The sequence below is a fragment of the Poeciliopsis prolifica genome, unplaced genomic scaffold, assembly GCF_027474105.1.
Source record: "Poeciliopsis prolifica strain line A6 unplaced genomic scaffold, Auburn_PproV2 SCAFFOLD040, whole genome shotgun sequence".
In the NCBI taxonomy this organism is placed as follows: Eukaryota; Metazoa; Chordata; class Actinopteri; order Cyprinodontiformes; family Poeciliidae; genus Poeciliopsis; species Poeciliopsis prolifica.
In genome coordinates this window covers 2030773-2054194 of record NW_026562415.1, presented here as the reverse complement: position 1 = coordinate 2054194, position 23422 = coordinate 2030773, and the positions used below count along the sequence as shown (strand labels likewise).

Here is a 23422-nt window from a genome sequence, read left to right as displayed (position 1 = left end):
ACTTCCTTGTCAATCTCAGGAGGACCAGAGTGAAAATCTAACAATTTAAGATTTATCCTCTGTGTTTTGATACGAGAATGTATCTATGATAGCACTAAAGAATAGTTCACTGCTTCAAATTTTGTACAATTTATTATGTTTTTTTTTTCTTTTTAATTTGAGAAAATAAGCAAGAAAGAACTATTTTTTATATTTTCAGCTCATTCATGCTTGCAGGTGTAAGAAGTCTAATATTTGTGATATTTACCACTGTTGGAGGCCATAGGTCTATTCAGACCTGGACACTCAGGGCTGATGTTTTAAATAGCATCAGACCTTGTGACAAATATAAAATAACAAACATTTTTTACAAAAATTAAAAGCTGAAATAAAAACAATCTCCATGGACTTAACAATAAGGTCTGTACACCACTGTCAAACATTCAGGGTTTTTTCCAACATAAAAACAATGTATTCTGTATTTGCAATTCTCAACTACAACATCGAGAGTTGAGAAAATAGCAGAAGTTGAGTTAAGGAATCAGACACAGATTTACGTAAAATATTTTAGGTGAATCAAAAATGAAATAAAACAAAATAAAATTTATTTTTTGCATCTAGTCATCCAATCGTGTAACCTATTTATGGCTGAAAAATGGAGGGGAAAAAATATTCCAAATTATGGGAAAACAATTCACTTGTTAATGAGCTTAAGAAAAATCAGTAGCATCAACAACTACAACCCATAACATGTCTGTATTCTTGTGATTACTTTGGCTCTTCCCGCTGCCCTCAAGACAAACTCTAATAAAATACAAATAAAACCGTAGCACAACAGGAAGTAATTAATTTTGGAACTTCCTTAAAAAGATTATGGTGCTGGGTATGAGAAGGTAACTCCATGTGGATCCTTTCACTGATTCTACTTCAGTCACAGGCGTTCTAACTGCTCGTTTACGCTTTAAAAATACAACTCCCAGAACACCTTGCGCAACCACACGCTCCCTTCTTCCTGTTTGAGTGCTGCAGCTGGAAAAAATGGCAACTGAAACAGGCAAATACAGGAGTGCTGTAAACAAAAACAAAGACCCCTCTGGTCTTCTTATCTCTGTCATAAGGTAAGGTTAATTAACATTTTATCTGCGAGGCTAACAGTGCAGTAAGGACGTGAGGAAAGCATTTCGCTGTTTATATTTGCAGTCAGATACGAGATGACAGCTAGCTTTGGGAAGCTACATGGGAGGTAGCTGCATCCTTCCTGTGTTATAAACTATCAGATAGAAATAAACGCTCGTTTACTCTGGATTTTTATTCATCATTTCAGAAATACTTGAAATTTATCAACAATAGTTGTTTTTATTTTGAAGAGGAAAGGAAAATAATAGCCGCGACGACGATTTATAGATAGCTAACCTATTATTGTCATCCCATGGAAAACATAGGAGAAAACTAAAACAAATGAAACAAACAAAACGAATCCCGTTGAAACCCCTGATTTACCACATTTTCTATACATTTTATTGAACTTATACATGTTAAAACCAACGCAAGACTTCACAAGCGTTGCAGACGGTTTTTAAAAGTTTTCACAGACTAAGTGTGGCGTGCATTTGTTTTAAACCCTTCCCGAATCAATACAAGGTTTTTAACCACAAAATCCTGCACTACACAGAGCTACAAGTCTTATGGGATACGTCTACCAAGCTTGCACATGTAGATTCTAAAATGTCTGTAAGCTGATTTGTAAAATTATTCAGCTTGAGCAACTATTGCTGTATTTTGTCTGCAGGCCTCAATATTTGCTTATGTTGTTTCCCAAATACAACGTGAAGTAACACACAAATAACAACAACAACAAAAAACCCATCCCTATAGCATGATTCTGCCACAATCGCGTTTCACCATTATCATGGTTTGTTGATTCCAGGATGTTGTGCTGTGTTATTTTACTGCCAGTTGTGTTTTTCATTTTGGCCAAAAGGTTCAGTTTTGGTCCTGGTCTTGGTGTTTCTTTTACTTGGCCTTTGTCATTCTTTAGCAATGGAATAACATTTGATGTGTTAAAAGTTTTTATGTTATTTGGTTGAATTGAATTTTATTTGGAGCTACCAGAATAAAGGGGAACACTTCACAATTATGCACTACTTTGTGTTGTCAATAACATGGAATGTCCAAAAAATAAACAGACTTTTTTGGCTGTAATATGAGAGAGTATGGAAAACTTTAGTGGTTTGAATAGTTTTGGACGGTACTGTATTTATTATGTCCTCAGTCGTGTCATAGAACATATTTCCTATGCACAAACATCAAAATCTGTTCACTTATGAATCCTGTTTTATTGTATTATTTAGTCAAGGTGGAACTTATGTCATATTGCTTTGCTTTGCATCTTATTCAGGACTCTGTCCAGCAGTGATGATGTGCAGGACAGAGAGACAGAGAAGGGTCGTCTGGAAGAGGCCTTTGAAACCTGTGATAGAGATTTGGATAAACTGATTGTTCAGCATTACGCTGAACTCACCACTGCCATCCGGACCTACCAGAGCATTACAGAGCGCATCACCAGCTCCCGCAATAAGATAAAACAGGTACGAAGAAGAGAAACCTTATTCACCTGGCAGTAATGCCTGTCCTGAGTGATCTGGTCACATTCAGACATACTTGTTAATGCAGATTTTTATAAACGTTTGCCTGCATAAGTCCAGCTGTTGGCATGTTTTCTGAAGAGAAAACATCGTACTGTTTTCTCTTCAGTACGATGTTTCCTTTCACTGTGCTTGGAGCTGATTTTACAATATGTTCTATTGTAACATATTTCATCTTAAACTTATAAGAAACTGAGCTCTATGCCTGAGTGTTTCATTCTGTTTTGTAACCATAAATGAGTGTAATAAAGATATGTAGAGCTGGTGTCAGTGAATCATCCGGTATTTTACTGAAGTTAAGTCTGTGTGAGTTGAAATCAGTTGTATTTATGCTTACAGTAACTTTAGATTGTCAGGTTTCCTTGTGTCAGCTACATCTCTGGCACCCTGAGAAGCATATAATGAGCTTAAAGAAGCCAAAGAACTACAAATATAGAACTGATGCAAATTTCAACATCTACGTGTGTTTTTGCTAAAACAGTAGTTCTAATGTGTATGTCTTCAGATGAAATCTGAGCATTCAAGTGTGAAATTGTTGGGCTTTTATGTGATTCAGCTCAAACGCCTGCTACCACCAGCTGTGAGTAACTCCAGATGTCCAAAAACAGGCCCCAGTCAATCAGATGAGATAAAACAAGTTCTTCTCTAACTTCCTGTTAATTCAGGCATTTTATGAATTCCAAGGCAACAACTAAAGAATCTGTGATCAAAATTCAGAACAGTTTATTTTTATTTCATTCTGTTGCCTTTTAGGCATTCTCATGTTGAAGTGCTGTTTCCAAGCAGAACTTAGTTTTATTTTAGCTAAGACACACATTCTAAACTTCTTCTGTAGTTATTTTAATCTTACAGCTAAAATTAGTCTGAAATTCTAATTACAATTTTTGTTATTCAAAACAATGACTTTCCCAATTTTAGCCTAAGATCTTTTTGCCGAAATGAAAAACAAATGTGGCTGTGGGTGCTGTAATTATTTTTGAGTCACTTAATGTTTACATGAAAGCACTAAATCCCCTGAAAATAGCTTTAAACTTGAGATACAATGCAACATTCTTACCTGACAGTTTTTCTTCTTCTGTTGTCCAGGTGAAGGAGAACCTGCTGTCTTGCAAAATGCTTCTCCACTGTAAGAGGGATGAGCTGAGGAAGCTGTGGATCGAAGGCATTGAACACAAGCATGTTCTCCAGCTGCTGGATGAAATCGAAAGCATCAAACAGGTGCCTCAGCGCCTTGAGACCTATATGGCAAGCAAGCACTACCTTCACGCCACCGACATGTTGGTGAGTAAAGAGTGGAGAAAGTGGAACTTTTTATCATTTTAAATGTGCTTTAGTTTTACCTATTGAAACGTGAAACCATAGCCAGTGGTGATGGGGTTCCCTTTCAGAATCCTCCAATGTGCACATAAACACACGTGTTTACAAACTGCTCCTACCAAAGCTTGATTCCCTTGCTCCTTTCACTGCTTTAAAGAAACTGTTTCTTGCCTTGAATGGTCCAGTGGATGCAACCCGCATCATCTGAGTGCTGTAAGGCCACTGCAGATGCGTGTGTACGTGTGCGCCGCAGCACATTTGATGTGTTTTGCAGTATCCTCAGCAGGGCGGGTGAAGGTTGGCATTGACAACTAAACGACCGGGCTCTGTCATCTGTATGTCGCTTTCTTCTTTCCCCTTTCCTATCCAATGTCACTCCCACACATCTTTCTCCTCTGGAACCTGCTAATAATTAGTTTGCTAGAATGGGGGTTATCTGAGGAGGAGGAAAAAAAGAGAAACGGTGGCGCAACCACAAGACCGTGAAAAATCCTCTTTTGTGTGGGTGGAAGGAAATGGAACGCCATTCAACCTCAGTCAATACGGTGTGTTTTAGGAGGTTGTAAAAAGTTCAAAGTCAGTTGGATGCATTACCTTTGTCATGCGAACTTTAAATGTGCTTTACTTTATAAGCAGGCAGCCATTTTACTGCCATCGAGAAAGTGCTCTTAAGTCCTTTGAACAAACTTTTGCTCGTTCTTATATTTGAATATCTTCTTAGTGGCAGTGCTGCTGCTTTTCCCCCTATGTTGGCATTTTTATTTGGCACATTTGGTTCAGATTATATTTAAATAAGTTCAATTCAGTCAAGCACGTTTATGGATTAAAAGTCATCAACATAATCCAGTCTAAGCTAAATTATTGTACCATACAATAGGATTGAACGTTTTGAATCTATCTTGGAGAAATAGCTAATCAGAAAGGGTTAAGTTCAACAGGAAATAAAAATGAAGAGTAGATAAATGAAGAGTAGATAATGTTAATGACAGAAATTTCTCTGTCAATGATCAGAACAGAGCTGCAGCTTTGATCAAAGTCAGAGGCACTTTCTAAAAGGGTTGTAAAGATGATCAACATTTTGATATGTTAAAAAAATAAAAATACTTATTAACTTCAAAATTGATCAACTGACCTTTTTTGCCCAAATCTTTGCACTTCTTTGGTACCAGTAATCTGACATAATTTCTTTTTGTTCGAAACTGGTTAGTTTTAACAAATTATTGCAGAAATTCGGTCGTACTTCTTCAAGTTATTGTTCATTTTACATGATGTTTAATGGCCAGGTAAACATCCCAGGCTTCTCTTTGGCTTAGTCTCACTAACATTGTATGGATGCATTTTTTTTTTTTTACCAGGCTTATCTCTTCAATTAAAATTCAAACTGAGCACTCTTTGTACTCTGCAATGGCAGCATTACATCCCAGGGGTTTGGTTTATAAAAACCGACCTTCTCTTTTCGTGCCCTTGCTCCTGTTGTATCGCTAAATCCAGGTGTGCTCAGGTGAAACCCCGCTTGGAGTGGAGAAGCCAGTGATAAACCTTCTCTTTCTCTTTGCAAATTCACAAGAGGGTTCAGATTTCTCATTATGCTGACAGGCTGGTTCCCTAATGATGTTAACCAGTCTTCCCTCATCTTCTCCTCAACACACACACACACACACACACACACACACGCTTTCTGCGATTTACTGGCACACAATCACACACATATAATTGACTGAGACACATCTGAGAAGTGTGAACTTTACACGCACACAGAGATCACATGTAAAGTCTTTCTGGCGTAGGGGGTTATTATATTTTGCTAAAGGAGGCTGATCATGAAGCACATTAACTCATCCACTTGCAAGTCTGAGTCTCATTTGCATCAGCACAAACTTGACCTATGCCCCCTGGCCACCATATTCTCCCCACCCCTCATCCCTACATCTCTCTGTACGAACAGTTCATTCCTGGCCCGACTTTGCAGGCCAGGAACTTTAAGTTTAAGTACAGCAACTTTAAGTTGCTGTATCAAAGTTTTTTGTTTTTTTTTTATCCACATGAAAATTGAAAAATGTCATAATTGCATTATTGTGGCGAGAAAGAGAAATTGATTTTGAAGTTTTTAATAAGCAGAAAAATGGACTCGGAACAAAGTTTAATGTGAGGTTATGATACTTTAAAGCTCACTTAGTAGTTATTCTATTCTTTGCAAAGAGTTTATGATGGACAGCAAAGAACAACACCCTCTTGACTTGTTTGCAGGTGACAGCCGTGGAGTCCCTGGAAGGCCCCTTGTTTCAGGTTGAAGGGCTCGGAGATCTTCGGCTGGAACTCAAAAACAAAAAGCTTAACATCCATTTAGTGCTCATCGACGAGCTGCACCGTCACCTCTACATCAAGTCCACCAGTCGCCTCGGACACAAGAACAAGGACAAAAATGCCCCTCGACTTCCAGGGTAAAAGGGGATTTCGGTCACTCTTAAATCATTTCTTAATTTGAAATGATTTGCAGTTTAACACTATGGAGGATTTTCATTCTATCATATTACCTCGCTATAATAGTAGAATATATTGGCATTAAAAACACTGAACTTATTCAACTGTGAAGCTTTGCAGAGTAAAATAAAATAGATTAGAATTAATATAGGGGAAAAAGGCTTAGCCATTCATGAAATGTATTCATTTCCTTGTCATGGCAACAGACTAAAAGTTTCCAATTATTTTCTGAATGAACTGAAAACCTTACTGTCAAACAGTTAAGCTTTTTATACATGTTGGTACTGTGTTGGAAAGCAACAAAGGAATTAGAAAACAAGCATAAGGTTTGTTGCTGGGAGCAAACACCACTTATTTTTTACTTAAACATAATTATAATACGCATAATTTCTGGCAGAGCTGGTGTTGATCTTTGTTTATTTAAGAAACATACCATGCATATGTCATATCATCTGTGTTTTCCTTGATACTGACAGCAAGAGAAGTCATCCTCCTCGTGTCTCTGGCAGTGATTGTCTAAATGACAGAATGTGTTTGACTGCCACTATGAGGTTAACTGTGACCTGACGGCCAGTTTCTAACTTTCGTTATGCCGCTGTCTAACCTATTAGCAATAATGCTCCCCCGCAGGCTTTGAACACACATTTGTTACTTTTGTTTTCCATGGAAAGCATTCATTTAAAGTGCTGTTTGCACTTTTACATGTGTGTATCTGTGGGGGTGCTATAATTACAGTGGCTGTGGGTTGGTGAAGCACAATGATTTATTAATAAGGGTCAGCTAGTGACAGGTTCTGGCCCTTCTGTATTGGGTTGCCTCTAACAACACACCAGCCTCCATGCAGCCCACTCACTTAACAGGCACACGGTGTTCATGCCGCCTTACTTAACGGACCAGGATTTGCTTCCCACATCGGGGTTGATAAATGGCTCATTGGAAAGCAGCACCATCCTTACCAAACAGAGATGCAAGGTGTTTTCTTCTTACTGGAGATTGTTTTTATTTACACAAGTTCAGGTTCCATGGAGTTTTTTTTTTCTTCACAAAAAAGCAATTTTACAACAAATGCCATCTAAAGACTATGTGAAGGACAACAGATTCAGTCAGTATTCAAATGAAATTAAAGAAAATCCTAAATCACATGATACAAACTGATCAGTTCAAAGAGCTCAGTGTTATATCTAGCTATTCACATTGCAACAATTCCTCATTCATAGAAAGCATGTTGTGACTGAAAAGGAAGGCTTCTTGTTTAGCAGAAAGAAAAAGCCAGCAGAAGCGAGCCTGATATAAACGGTTATCTGCTGTGTCTGGTATGGGGTCAAGAGATCGGAAAAGTGACATGGTAAAGGAAAGAAAACGCACCGGCACTTGACCTGGTTTAGTTTTTACAGGAAAGAAAAACAAAAAAATACCAAAAGTTCTTGGCAGGGTTAGTGGCGTGAATGACTTAATTGGAGAGAGATATTACTAAACACAAAATTAAAAACAAAGGGATGAGACACACTGTTCATGGAAGTAACAGCTTTGTCAGTATATCTGTTCATTAAAGACACAGCTTAACACCAGATATAGTCTGAAGGAAAGGAAAATAATTGGTTCAAAGTGGAGGACAGCAATTGTTGTGTCAGAGACTTCATCTGGGACAGAGACACAGTTAAGCCCAAAAGACATAGGTCAGGAGTACCTTCAATGAGAAGGAAAAACAAAGATTACACAAAAATATCCATGGCTTCAGTATGTCAGTTAGCACCCTTGTTCATGAAGGAGACATAGATTAACTTTTGAATGGAAAGATCAAACAAAGAGAGTAAACAAAACAGACAAAAGTTACTAGCAGAAATTGTTGCAAAAATACATAAACAGAGAATAGCTCAAGAAAACTGAGTTGGGAAAAAAGGTCAGTATGATCTCCAACAGCCTTAGTCTACAGCGTCTTTTATGTAGTTGCATTCCCATATTAAAATATGTACTGAAGAGTGAAATATTTCTTAAATGATTATTCACTTTATTGTTGTTGTCTCCTCTCAGGTCCTTGACTAAAGATACATCTCCGATGCCACTTTTGGAAGTGAGCAGCTTCTCAACTCCACGCAAGCTTCTGGACTCTTCACAGTTCAGCACACCTGGATCCAGCAGTGGTATATATCTATATGTATATATATTTTTAGAGTGTGTCTGACTGATATAATGAATGAGAAGGATAAAAATGTCAAGAGAGTATTTGAGGTGAAGCTACAAATCAAACATGTCCATGTTTAGTCCATTCACATCAGGGGAAAACTATGAAGACATAAATGAATTCGAAAACCAGGCTAGAGCAGGAGATGCATTTTCAATATTTTTTTGATCCACTTAACAAAAGGATACTAGCATCTCCCTGGCTTAAATCCATTTGCATGTCATTAATAAGGCTGTGAAATGTCAGGAAATAGGCACACAAAGTTTGCACAGAGGCAAACACCCACATTCCCCTTGCAGCACATGTCATAACATCTTCAGCTATGATCATAATATACATCTCTTTTCTAACAATATAATCATCACCCGTCTGCACACCCCCCCTCACGTGTACCATTAGTCACCCAGTGTCTCTACGTTCACAGCAGGGGAGCGCCATCTATTAAACTCAAACTGGTAGAAGCTGAGAATACAGAACCCTAACTGTGTTCAGAAATGTATGAGGTCTTTCTCAGTGGTAGGGGCGTAGAGTCAGCACTACATTTCTTCCAGGCAGAGCAAGGAGGAACACAAACAAGAAGATAATGAAAAAAGTTAATCCAGCAATAACTTGGCATTCCCTGGGTGTTTCTGAGTTTTTTATATTAAGGCGGTACTTTTTTTTTATTTTCTTTTTTCCCACCACCCACTCATGGCATTCGAAGTTAACGACTCATCGGTTTTAACTCAGTGGATTCTGAGCAGGTTACTGTACAGGATTAAGCATTCCCATGCATTTAAATCGTTATGCATATTTCTCTTTGTGTTTTTCTTGAAGCCTCTTTCTTTTCCATCTTTTATTCCACCTCCTATGCTGTCCTATCCTCTCATTTGTATGCACTCCCGTGTCATGCCCTCAAATGAGTAAACACACAACTGTATAAATTGCTTCGAATGCTTGATAAATATCTGTTTACTTGTCTCACACTGTGGACTAAAAAGTAAAAGCTCAACCACAATTTTTCCCCTCATATTACTCCAGCTGAACTCTTGACAATTAGCCGCCACCAGGTGGTAAGTGCCTATATACTGCCATGTTAACAACCGCGGTCACGACATAGCAACTGGCTTCCATCAGAGGCCTGGCTTTCCATTTTGTCTAATAGCATTAGAGCACCTCATTTGTAGATAGTAATTGTCATAATTATTACACAAGCTGCAGTTGGAATGGCTGAAAAGAGGAAATACACCCAAAGTCCATTAACTTGCCATAAACATTAACTCTCCTAACATGCTTTGATGGGGAATTGGGAGGCCCCATCTAATGGAAATTAGAGCATCACTCGATACTGCCATTCTCAATTTAGCTGCTAATGTGGCTAACTCAGCTGCTGAGTGTGTGGGGGTGGTGTTTAGGGGACAGGTTCAGGTGTGTGTGTGCTTAAAAGATGGAACTGGAGGATTTAAGTACTGAAAATTATATATTTGTGTTTGGTCGGTTACAAAACGAATCAAATGAGAAGAATATCCTGGTGAAAATACATCAAAGGGATCTTGTTGAGTTATTTCTGTAATTGTACCCAATTTTTTATTTTAGTACGTGAGCTGCAGCAGGACATTCGTGATCTGACCCAGGCAGACCTTTCTGAAGTGGATCCAGAGGAAAACAGCGCTGAGTTTATGGGAATACTCATCAAGGTATATGGACTTTTAAAAAATATATAAATCAGGATTGGACTCCTATTAAGATTAAATTAATATTAAGATTTGTCCTAAGTCTGCAGTAAAAATTGCAAAATAAAAGTACAAACGTATTTATAGATCTTCATTTAATAATAGTGCAACCTCAAATTTGAATCTAATTTAGTGGGAATCTAGTTAGCACTTACAGTGCTTTACTTTGATACTTCTGAATGAAGTGCAGTGGAAGCTAAACCCATTAGAACTCACATGTCAACAGTCAACCTGTGTGTACATTGGTTTTCTCTAGATTTTGTGACAGCTGTGGCCTTTATTTACAATTTATAGAAGATAATTTCAAGGAGAAAGCTAGTCATATTTGCAGTTTGCTACTACCGTTATTGGGAACACATCTATTTTGATACATGCAAAACATAATTTATCAAGTAATATCGGACATTAGCTTGAACATGGATTCTCCACAGTGAAACGTGGCATTGCAAATATTGATATGGAGAAGCTGTAAAACATTTTGTATTTTTTGAGTAGGTGGCTTGCAATGGGAAGTTGTTTAGGGACATGTGAATAAAAGGAACAGAATACAAGCGTACATCATCATTTTTAATATTTTTTGTGAAATATTTTGAAAGCCATCTATAATTTCAATATACTTTGGTAGTGCTTATTTTTGAGACAATTTTCCTTTAATGGAAGTCTTGGTCATTTTCTTCAGGCCCTTGCAAAACTGAAGAAACTTCCTGATACCACTAAAGCCATAATGGAACGACTGGAGCCCGAGCTGAAACAGATCGTCAAGAGATCCACCACTCAGATAGCAGATCATGCTTACCAGAGAGGAGAAAACCTGGCGCAGGAGAGCCAGCCAAGGTATGGTAAAAGTCAAAGGACGCCATGCTTAAAAATAAAAAGGTTCAGTTGATAAATGAAATGTTAAAAAAGAAGAAACAAACAGATTTGTTTAAACGGTATTAATATTTTCTTCATTAAAATATAAAGTTGGGTTTGAAAAATCCATTATTAACAGCGTTGGTATTATCCCTGAAAAATATCTTAATAAAACTGCCACTTGTATTCCCAGCAGTGTTGTATCTGTATAAGACTTTTATTAAGCTGCCTGTTTGCTTATTCTTCTGAAACCATGGTATTCCCATTAGAATCCCTTACCCAGTGTTATTAAATAAAAGGCGGCGACTCTGTCCATTGATTGCAGGAGTCGAGGGTTGTCTTTCTCCCTGCAGGTTCTTAGTTAAACATTAGAGTTGATTATTGCATCAATATCAATATTCTGACTGCCATGGGTTTTTTAGATATATTTACAGCAGACAGCAAAGGCAGACACAAACCTTTTTTGCATTCAGTCCCGCAGCTCTCATAGTCAGACAGTCAACCAGGTGTGAAACAGAGCGAAACCAAATGCTGGAGACACAGCCGGCCTCAGACCATGAAAACAAACACTGTGCTGCTTTAAACAAAGACATGTCATGGTTAAACACACCCATACACACAAACCAGCAGTTGTACACCTGCCTTATAGGACTGCCACATTTTAAAAGCAGTCACGTTAGCCGCTGCAGCCATACATACAAGGTATGCAGTCCTAAAAAGCACAGGTCTCAGTCCACTGATCCCGAACCATTTAAGAGGAACGTCTTGTTTTCTGTCAGGGATGTTCTCTCCAGCCCCGTTTGCTTTGTTTCTTCTGCTGACGGTCGAATCTCATCTGACCTCTCTGTAATAGACCGCCGTGTAGCTTGTTTTAGGTCCGACGCCCTGCAGATTGTTTCTGAATTTGCTTTCATGTGTACATCTGTGAGCACTTAGCAGTTTGGAGTTTGTGTGTGTTTGTATTTGGATGCACATACTGCTAGTTCCCTCTATGTTCATTTCAATTTAAAGTCAATGCTTGTTGCTATGGAAACTCCACCTGATGTAGCACTTGTCGGGAACAATGGTCTTGAATATTGCACACTATATTGTATAGCACTGCAGATCAGCAGGCAACACTTAAACTCTTCATATCTTAAACAGTGTGTCAGTGCGTAACTTCCTTTTGGTTCTTCTCATTCAATGTCTCAGGAAGCCAACACCTGTCTTTATATCACAAATATTATGGGTAATGTCCTTAACAAAGACACTAATTTCCCAGCATGCAACACTAGAATACAATGCCTTACAAAAGTACTCATGGTTTAATATTACTGCCTCAAATTTCTGTATTTTAAAATATAAAACAGTGCAAGGTAGCTCAGAATAGTCAGAAAAATTGGTTTCATAGGAAGTTATCTTTGAATTTCTGTGCAATGTATGTTGCCGACATTTCACTGCAATTACAGCTTTCGGAGTATGTGGTTTTGCACATTTACCGACTAAAACATGAGTTTTGAACCTCCTCTCCAATCTCAACGAGGCAGCGATTAGTGAGCAAGAAACAGGTAGTTGATTCTCAACAGGCTGCAGCTTTGGAGGAAGACTAGTGAAACAGGAGATTAGGCTGGGAAATGACACCAACTGAGTTCACAGGAACCACGGAAACAAAATGGTGCACAAAAGATCAACTCAAAAACGAAAGCAGAACACAAAGCAAGAGTGACTTGAAATGGAACCCCTAAAGTGACAAAAAAGAAATAAAACCCATAGTTTTTAGATTGATGTGGCAAAAAAAGGTATCCCATTCATGTCGCTTTGGATTAATAAGCTGCTTGTTTTGGTTTGAAGCCTGAAAGTTTCTTCTTGTAATGTGACAAAACGTATCAAAAAGGTTTGAAGGGTGTGGGTATTTTTGTATTTTGAAGTATTCATTGTCATAGTGTTTGCTTTATTTTTACTTTGGGAAACATTTCAGACGAAACCCTTTACAGGGTGAGTTTTATAAAGAAATGATTGATGAGGGAAAGAAGATGGAGACTGGAATGTCATTTCCTTTCCATTATATGAGGATCAAATGAATGGTCACAAAACGAAAGTCACAAAGTAAATTTAAAGGCAGTTTTAAATGTGGACAAGTACATTGCATAGGAGATGGTTTAGTCTTCGTTTTCCTTCTTTTCCACCTGTTCAGCAGAGAAGTCTGGAAATCTTGTTTCTGCGAATAATATCCGTGTTTGCCCGGCGGCATCATGACCCAGCACACTTAATATTTCACAAGCATTCACTCAGCACGTCGGAACCCTATTTACAGTAATTTAATGATCTTTGACTGACGCTCAGTCTAATGATAATCTAATTTTTATGCTGCTGTTGTTCTTCCAAAATGAGTCACACACTTTCCTGCTGCTGGCCAGTTAGTTAGAGACTCTGTACTGTTTCTCTCGGCTGTTCATGAGCGACTGGTGTCAGCTTCGATCCTGAGAGGAAATGAGACGAGAGGTCTCAAGGAACAGACGATATGGATTAGGATGGCCTCCACTGGGAGATAATGAGGAAGACTCGGTTGTCTACACTTCACTGTCTGTCTATAGAAGAGTGAGTGAGCCGAATGTGGAAAGCTTGGTAAGATTTAAAAAAAATGTCTCAATGTCAAAATCATAAGTTATGCATTTATCTTTACTTCTCATGTGCATAGTCAAGAAAATATTACACTTTTTGAAAGTTAATCTATTCTTTCTTGCTAATACTTCCTATTAATTGTGTCTCATACTTCTTGTTGCTTTGAACGTTTTGAATGTTTACCATCACCAGCTTTTATTATTTTCTCCTTAAATAGAAAATAGACAGCCATTAGCTGTGCATTTCACAAGTCTTGCCCTTTTGCAACAGTAAATGTAGTGTTAAGAAGAAAATAATTGTTTAAAGCCTAAAAATGCAGCTTTCACATGAGAAGGTTTCCTGTCAGGTTGAATCTAAACTTTTTTGGCCAATGTGCCAAACGCAATGTGTTGTGGAAAACCAATACTGAAAGCCACCTGGAATACAAAATCCCCAGGGGAAAACATGATGGTGTAAGGATCTCACTGTTCAACTTTCAGCAGAACAACAGCCCTAAACATTCATACTGGTGTGGCTTAATATAAGGTCAGACCTAAATTAAAGGGAGAATCTTTGGAAAAACTTTACATATATATTACAAACTTTTGCAAGGCACTCTGTAAAGGCATGCATGGCATATAAATAAGTTACCCAGTCTCCACTATGTTTTGTAAGGCTTTGGGCATAAATTTACCATCTCAGGGATCAGTTTACACTGTTACCTTCTAACCCCCAGCATCTTCTTTTTTTCTCCTCCGCTGTACTTCTGAGTAATGATGCCAGTCTTTGTTTTTGCATTATTGATGTATTTTAGTATTCTCCTCCTCCTCAGAAAAAGGTGGCCCGAAGGAAGGCAACCAAGTTCTGTAATGCGGGGAACTACTTCAGAAGGTGGCATCCAAGGTTTAATTTATGAGAAAATGTCCATGAAACAGTCCAGCAGATAGCAGCACGGTGTAAGATGTAAGCAGGAATAAAGCATGCTCGGAGCTACAGCCAAGTGGCAGGGAAAGTGTGAAGAAATAACTTTGATAAGTATGGTTTACAAGACCTCACCTCCCAATGGATTACCTCGCTACTTTGTAACTAACCAAAAAGGAGCAATAAAGGGCTGTCATGGGAGATCTAGCGTTATATAATTGCATTAAACTGTCATTGAAGACACACTCGATTTATTCAGTTTTTATTTTTGTAATTAAAACGCTGACAGAAATTTAGTACCAAACTTTTGATATCCATTCTGCCAGGTAGAGAAAAATTAATTAAAATGATAAAAATTCCAATAAAAAAATGTGACATAGATTGTGCCATTATTTCATTATCAACTATAATCCCCTCCTTTAAAATAAAGTAGTTACTCGTCATCATCCGTCTCATCTAACATAACCTCTGTTCCCTCTTCACTTCAAAAGCTCCGTCCTTGTGCCAAAAGGAGGGACAGCAGAGTCTGTATGAAAGCATTTTGGCAGATGAAGCAACTGTGAGCTTTTAGCGCTAAGTAGGGCACTCAGATGTAGTAGAAGGTCAGTTTGGTTTTGGATGCGCTCTCTACTTCAAGCAGAGCCATTTAGAGCTAATGAGAATGGCTTTTCATTTGGATCCTTCTAGGGGCATCCAGGTGCTGCGTTATTTACGTGGGGGAAAAATGCTGAAGTCTCTGCTCAAGAGAGTTGGTAATTAAAACTGAACTGTGAAACACTTCATCTCAGTTTACGTAACCTGCATTTGAATTTTTAAATTCATAAGACAACAACAGTTTGTGGAGCAGGGCTGTGCGTTGTTTACTATAATGTCATTTTGTCTTTGAGTATTTCTTTAAGTGCCCTCCATCCCTCCGTTGCCTGCCTCTCTGCACATTGCCCCCGCTCACCCTTTTGTTCTTCTCTCTCTGGCTCCCTCTGCAGGCTGCTGTTGGAACTGCTGGAGCTTTTGTTTGACAAGTTCAAGGCGGTAGCCCAGGCTCACAGTGTGGTGCTGGCCCACATGCAGCAGATTGCTGCACACACTCCGGGTGTGACCCATGAGGAGAGGATCAAGCTCTACGAGCAGGCTGATGTATCTGCCAAGATCCAGGCAGTGCTGCAGGTTAGTTTTCTGCAACAGTCAAAGAAAAACATGAAACAGTCAAAGAAAAACATGAAAAAACGTGTACAAAGGTTAAATATAGTTTAAAGTCATTGGTACTTGCATTAGTATTGAAGTTATACTTGTTACCTCCAGTTGCCATGGTATTCACCTTGTCCAAAAGCAACATAAAACAAAATTAAATTAAAATCTATTAAATGCTACACCATAAATTAAGTATTAAATTTTATTAATTATCTGTTGTGAACCTGAAAATTAAATAAATCTGAGGTGTAAGTAACCCCAAAGCATTACACATTTATGTAGTGTTGGTATAATTTAATAAAGACTAAAAGGCCAGTTACAAAGTGGCCCCTATATTGAATGTAGAGAAAGTTTGGGCTTATATATTTGTGCAAAGACATATTTTGTCACATTGCCACGACATGATGGTTCCACCACCATGCTTCACCATTACAATGGCGCATCCAGGGTGAAGTTCATTTTTAGTTTTTGTTAATCAGCATTTTGCATGTAGGCCAAAAATTGTCATTACTTTTTTTTCAGTCCTCCATGCAAAGCTTCTGGCAACCTGCAAATGTAAATTCTTATGGGTGTTCATTCAATCTCCAGTTTGATGTGGGAAATGCTGCAACACTTGGCATGGATTTCATTATTTTTTATTTTTTTGAAGTTTTTACAAGCAATACATGGCTTGCCAAAAATAAGTTTATTTTTAATAGTTTATCCTACTTGGTTTGTAGAGTGAAAAACTTCTGTAATTTTAGATTGCCTCCATAACCCTTCACAGTTTTGTATAAAGCTTCTCACCTGATATTGCTAATGTCTTGGCTTTACGTTGGCGCATCGCACACCCGAATGATCCGAACCAACAGCTTTCCAACATCATCATGCATCATTTTTTAAATATGAGCCCACACCTGCTAATGATTAGTTTATCGAGTGAATTAGATTGGCAACACCTGGCTTCTGCTTAGCCTCTATTTTCTATGGCGGCTGTGGAGGTGTAATTACTTTTTCACCCATTGCTTCTGCTTTTTGGCTTAGCTCTTGAACTAATAGTCATATCATGTTCTTCTTTTTTTTTTCTTTCTTTTTTTTTTTACCTTTGCAAGAAATAGGTAAGAATAGGTTAATTTAAAAAATGAATTTTCTCATAAAACCTTGAAACCGAACTGCTTATTTTTCCATGTGGTTAGGAAAATAAAGAAGGCTTGATTGCTTGGATTAATTTTAGGCTCTTTAATTGGCATGAATTTATGCTTGGTTGTTGATCCCCCTGTTCCTGTTTGATTGGTTGAACAGCTGTTGAAATGACCCTGCGGTGACTCTCAGTGGAAAATCGGCGACAGTTATTGCTCTCAAACTGATTGGTGTGTGTATGTGTGTGTTTGTGCCTTTTGTGTGTTAATATCTTAAAATATGGTGCCTCATGTGGAGCTTCTTCACGGACAGTCTTTAAATTGTCATTTGCAGCAATTATCTGACGGTTTTCAACAAATGTACTAGAAAAAATGTATTTAAATATTTTATGAATTCATTCACATATACATCACATCAGCACAAAGCCTCAGTTTATTTATGTTATTGTAAGTAAGATTCAGGCTACAATGAGCTTTTCTATTGTGGAGGACTTGGATGTGTTGGCTGCTGCCATGGTAATTGATAGCCCAGTGTTTCTTTCTATCGATCACGTAAAAGCAAAAATAAATAAAACGATGGAATGCTTTCTGCCGAGTGAAATTGAAAGCCCTTTCATGTCTAACTCCCACAATGAGACTGTGCCTCCAATAGGTTGAGCTTTTTCCAGCTGGCATGCATAAACACACAAAATGAAGAGTGTTTTGTGGTATTTGTATGTGTGTTTTGAGGGTTTTAGTGCATAGACATGCAGTGTAATTGCTCTGCTGTATGAGTACAGTTTTAGATGGCAGGAAGCCATTCCTCAGTATTTGACCACAGCCAGCACACAATTGCCAGTGGCTCCAATCTCTCTTGGCTCTCTCATGTGAGATAATAGAATCTCTTGATTAGAATACTCATTATGTGAGATGAGGTTTTCTTACTCAGTCACTTGTGTTATTATTTTCTGACTGATAATATCAATAAGAAGGACCCACATCTATCCATTTGTTTTCCTTTTTTCTCTCACTCTGCATTCCCCTTGCTCTTTGCTTCCTCAGCATAATTCCTGCTGCCTCTGTATCAAATCTCTATTTCCCAATACCTTCTGCATTTCCCTTTTGGTCCCTGTAATTTCCTCCTTAATCTTATTATCTGCCTTTTTTTTCCTTCTCCGAACTCCCATAATTCCCCTCGCCCCCTTCATTTAGCTCTTTGTTTTACAGTGTCACGTGTCAGCAATGAGAGAAATTAAATTCCTGCAGCTCCCACACCAGCTCTGTCAGGTTTTATTGGATACTGATCCAGCTGATATCTCAGACCTTAAGACCAGCACAGGCCTGACTTTCCGTGCAATATTTAGAGTTTCTTCCCATTGCTTCTGTCTGGAGGTGGTGTTTCTGTTGTGTTGGATATTTTCTGAAAAAAAAATACGTTTTAAGGTTTTGTCCATCCAGCCTTCTACTTTTTTCTCTTTTTGTATTTGCGTCCATTTACTGTTCCTTCTCTCTGCCATTCATCTGTTTATCTGCTTGTCCATCTGCCCATTCATTTGTCCTTCCATCCATCATTTATATATTAAAGCTAGAAAAAAGTACAGAATTTTAAATGTTTATCAAACCCCTGTAGATATTTCCTTTTTTTTCTTTTAAATAGAAAGATTTGAACAAAAGTGGATAACACAAAAGGAGGTCAGAAGAGATGAACGATTTTATGGCTAAAATTCAGTTTAGTCATAGAATGACATATTCCAAAGTGTCAAGTTTAAATAGTGCTGTGCTCTTTTTTGATTGTCACAGAAAACACACTCTACATCTAGTTACTCGTTGACTACCCATTTACAAAAAAAAAAGCTATTTATATCCCTGCATGACTCTTGCTTCTCATTGCATTTCTTGTATTTGACATCCACAGAAACCTTTGATAGGTGTTATTTTCTCTTCCTCCCTTCACATGGAGAGGTGCAGAAACCAGGTTGACCTTTACACATGACATACTAGCAGACGATTGCAGGAGCTGACAGAAACATAGGGTGCACACAGCTACAAGGCCTTGGCAGAGAAGCGACTTTCATCAATGTGCAACTGTGGCCCGGTAGGTTTAGAGAGTGGAGTGGGTAAACAAGCTTTTGAAAGTCAGGATTCATGTAACAGTTCTAATCCTTGCTCAGAAAGGCCCAAGATACTTCTGCAGGTTGTGTCGTTTAAGTGTGGAAGTATTGATTCAAAGCATAAAAAACTGCAGGGTAATCAGTGGTATTGATGTAGGAAGGTGTACTTTAAAGCCAGTGTGCAATTTTTCAAATTGCTCTCTGTTGAATTTGTGAGTATGTTTATTGATTATCTGTGGGATCAGTGAATTTACATCTCTAAGCATGCAGCACCACACTCCTGCTAAAGCCTGCACACATGCTCTTCTTTTTGTTCTTTTTCTCCTTTTCAGGTGTACTGTTTACTTGCTAAGCCGGTCTGTCGGACTTGCACTTCTAAAAAGATGACATTTAAGTGAAATTATTTGCAAAGAAACGTCTGCATTTCTTCACAGTTATGTTAGAAGTTTCAAGCTATCAGATAATTGGCTATCGGCTTATTAAAGATCACAGTTCACAAACCTCAACATGGATTCGTAATTTGGATGGCCCAATCCTTATCTAGAGTAAGGTGTCTGTGGCTGCTCCTGTCCATCACCCTTTCACCTTGTCTACTGTTTGGTCTGATGCCTGGAAGTTTGTTAATTAGGTTGCCATTTGCCGACGCTGCAAGGATTTGTGGCTATTTGCCTGCATGCCACGTCCATTGTCTGCTCCTGGGATGTGACCAGAGTGCAAATCTCACTTTTAATGAGGTGCTTCTTATGCACGCAGAGGGACTTTTGAAACTGCATCCGAAAATACGGACAGATCCCGATGATCTAACCAGTAATATCAAGTTCAGATTAGATCTAACCTTTATTAACATTTACTGACATGAGTGCTAAGACGAATGCTTTTTTGATGGTTTCTGTGAATGTTTTTTTATTGCATTGCCTTTCTAAATTTCCACTAGATGTTCAGTTGTATTTTGTCTTGTGTGTCTGGTAATGCTCCTCTGTTTACGCGCCATGTGAAAGAGAGGAGAGCTTTTGGTTTAATCTAAATCTGCTTCATAAATTAATCCCTTTGTCGACACAGATTACTCAACACAAAAGGCTGTGTCATGTTTGTGTCAACATATGCAAGAGGCTTTGACATTTTTTTTCTTCTTTTTTGCCTCCTCAACAAACAGAAAATAAAGTAAATTGAAGTGGCAGAGAGAATCAAGAAGACGATAAGCCTCTATTAATTGGATATGAAGTACAGACATTACTACCATGTTCTTGACCGACATTTTAATCAAAATGTCATGTTCATTCTGTCCTCCAGAGTATTATCATGTTTATATGTTTCTGTAGTCCAGTGAAGTACACCATGATGCTGTGCTAAGGTTCCTTTCATCACAGCAACTCCCTGATCCACCACCTCTCATCTGCGAAATAAAAATTACTGCAGGTTTTTTCAGATCCTTGTAGAAGAATTAAGACTCATTTTAAAAAAATAATAGATTGTTGCCATGGTTATGCATCACAAAAATATCTGAAAGTAAAAATAAGTTAGAGCATGAACCCTTTCAGCTGCATAGCATCCACTTGTGGAACAATTGATCAAGCAAGCAATACATCTTAAAGAAACCATGAACTAAAATCTACCAATAGAGCAAATCACAATTAATATAACAGAGCTGCCATGCTGCCACAATTCTGGATTTTTAGAATTGCTCTCATCAAAAACTGGGAAGTCTAAACACTTCAAGAAGTCGAAGTTGCTTTAACCATTTCAAAACCAATGTTGGTCCAAACCTCTAGAGATGATTTTACATTTTTATAATTTGGCTGCAATGTGCCATTACTGCCAAAAGTGAAATATTGCTTAAGTTGAGTCTGAAGCTGCCTCACTATTCACAGTAACACTGGTTTTCCAGCAGTTTTCATTTCTTGTTGCCTTTATGGTTATTGGTTGTTATCCTAACCAATTTTCTATTTCTCGAACTGGACACCCAAAGCTTCTTCAGTGGCCCCTACTTCCACATGATTATTATTATTATTTTTATTCCTGGTAAATAGCCAGTTCAAAATGTAAGGAATAGACAACAAATTTTTAGAAACTTAACAAATACTGAGAAGAGTGTTCAAATATCCATCCAGGAAGTTGTTGTTGATTAAAACGAGCTTTGTTCAGGATGCATGTGGACATCTGTAGCTCTACGTATCATTTTGATCGTAGTGCAGAGAACTTGTTGAGGAAAATTCGGCCACTAATAAACTTAGTACATAACACTTAGTGCAACAAAGTGTTATGTCTCCTTTGTTTTAGAAAATAATCACAACTTGTTGGGGTTGTATCAAGGACAGAAGTTTTCAGCTTCCACATCTTCCTCTCCATTCCCTCTGGTCAACAAGATAGCCTTCAAAAGATTGACTGCCTCCAGGTGGGAACCCCTGCTGCTTTAGCAGGAGTCCGGTGCTGGGAGAGCGTTGCTGCTGGAGCTCCGTCACAACTCGTGAAGGTTATTGAAGTTTCTGGAGCACAATCAATACAGGATGTATACAGAGCCCCTCTTTGACGGCCAAGGACACTTGCAGCTTTAAACTTCAAGCTAGCAGCCAGGGATATCAGTCAATATGTTTAGTGACAAGACGCTTGCCAAGGGATTTAGCAAGAAAACAGATGATTTCTGTTAAGCCTTGAGAAAGGAACAAAGTGGAAATTGTTCTCTGTTGCTTTTAAGACTTCTTGAGCACAGAGATGGATGGAAGAAGGAAATATGTGAGAGCAAAATGATATATCTACCTTCAATTTCAGCCAACCAACTTCTTGGTTTACCCTATGTCAAGTGCTCACCTGCAAAGCTTTGAGCAATGTTCTCCTAATTGCTCTAATTCTTTGGCTATTGGGGCCTAATAAAAGGTGAGTATGCGCTTGCTTCATGAATGAAAGCATCAGGGCATTTTAGCGATGAACGAATAGATGACTAATGATTTACAGCGGCAGACTTCCATTAAGCTTCTCTCCATTTTAATTTAACTTTGCACTCAGGCAGCGGACTGATTTGAGCTTGGGACGCGACCCAAGCAATTCGTTTGCACAACGAGTTTGATTGAATAGTTTTGGTGGAAATGATTGTAAAGGAAGCCCTGCAGAGAGATGTGTTATTTTTATTTGTGGCCCGTCTCACACAAACACACACACACGCATACACACGCTCACTCAAACAAGCACTTTTGAGCCCTTGCTCTTAGCAGTCTAATTTGCCGGGATAAATTTGCACATGTTCTACGTGATTACATGCTTGTGTTTTTTTTTGTTTTACTATTATTTGTTGCTTTGTGACTTTTAATTTTTAGTGAATTTAGCTGGTTTGTTTCTTCCTCTGCTGTTTTATTAATCGACTTTCTCTGACCTTTTAATGAAAGTCTTCAGATCTAATTAATAGAAGCAAGAATACTTATCAGGATGAACCTAAATTAGAAGCGTTGCAGGTGTGATGCAATATGCTTTAAGTTTTCTCTGATTCTCACCATTAGCTGTTTTAACAGGACAGAAATGTGGAATTTCTGGGTGTAGAGAGAAGATGAGAGCTCAAAGATTACAGTTGTGTAATGTTTGTGAATCTTCATTTCAAGGTCTTGAGTGCTTGTGCTGCTTGCGTAAGACCTTATCAAAGCTCCAGGGGTTTAACTAAATTAGAACAGGCACCCATTTGGAACTGGGCTCTGGGACCAATTACTAATTATCAATGTGGACAATTGAATTTGTTTACTTGTGTGTGTAGTTGTGCGTTTGTATTATGTTCTTGCAGTCACTGAAGCAACTCTTTGTTTTGCTAACCACAATCACGTTGCTGATCTTATCTTTATCTTTTGTTCACACTGTTTCTGAATTTCTTATCTTTTTATGCATTCTCATTCAGCTCCAGCTTTAGTTTATTGTAGCATTTCTAACCAGGTTCACCATTGTGTTCAATCAGTTTAAGTTATGTACCTCCTAATTTTTGCTTTTTCTTTATGTTTTTAATTACTTATTGCAGCATATTAAATTTTTTTAAGCCTATATCTTCCTTTTAGCTTGATCACAACATTTAACTGTAACTTTGTAACCAGATCAGTTTCTAATTGAAGAGTTTTTGATTCAAAAGAATGTAACTGTGGCAGGATTGGATTATTAAAGAGAAATAGCAAAGAGTCTCAAAGGGGTTGGTTCATTTATACCAACATGATCTCTATAGTGAGTTTTGGTTGAAACAATTTTTTCCATAAAACAATTATTTTCCCATCATTATCTCTCTGTCTCTAATTCCCTCCATAATTTTTATCATCTGCCTCCCATCACTCTCTGTGTCCTAACGGTCCGGTTAATTGCCTGCAAAGTTCACTCTGACTCTGGGCTAATGCAA

The 23422-nt window shown here is 38.1% G+C and overlaps 1 protein-coding gene across 1 annotated transcript in view; it reads left to right on the top strand.

Moving 5' to 3' along the window:
- The first annotated feature begins 1009 nt into the window (after window positions 1-1009).
- exoc4 (exocyst complex component 4) overlaps window positions 1010-23422 on the top strand; it is a 112356-nt gene continuing 89943 nt past the window's right edge. Inside the window, exons 1-8 of the mRNA XM_055054792.1 lie at window positions 1010-1097; window positions 2378-2567; window positions 3711-3905; window positions 6189-6382; window positions 8454-8563; window positions 10180-10280; window positions 10996-11150; window positions 15653-15833. Of these exons, the coding sequence (XP_054910767.1) occupies window positions 1018-1097; window positions 2378-2567; window positions 3711-3905; window positions 6189-6382; window positions 8454-8563; window positions 10180-10280; window positions 10996-11150; window positions 15653-15833 (1206 nt within the window). The 5' untranslated portion in view covers window positions 1010-1017. The remainder of the gene's footprint in view (window positions 1098-2377; window positions 2568-3710; window positions 3906-6188; window positions 6383-8453; window positions 8564-10179; window positions 10281-10995; window positions 11151-15652; window positions 15834-23422) is intronic.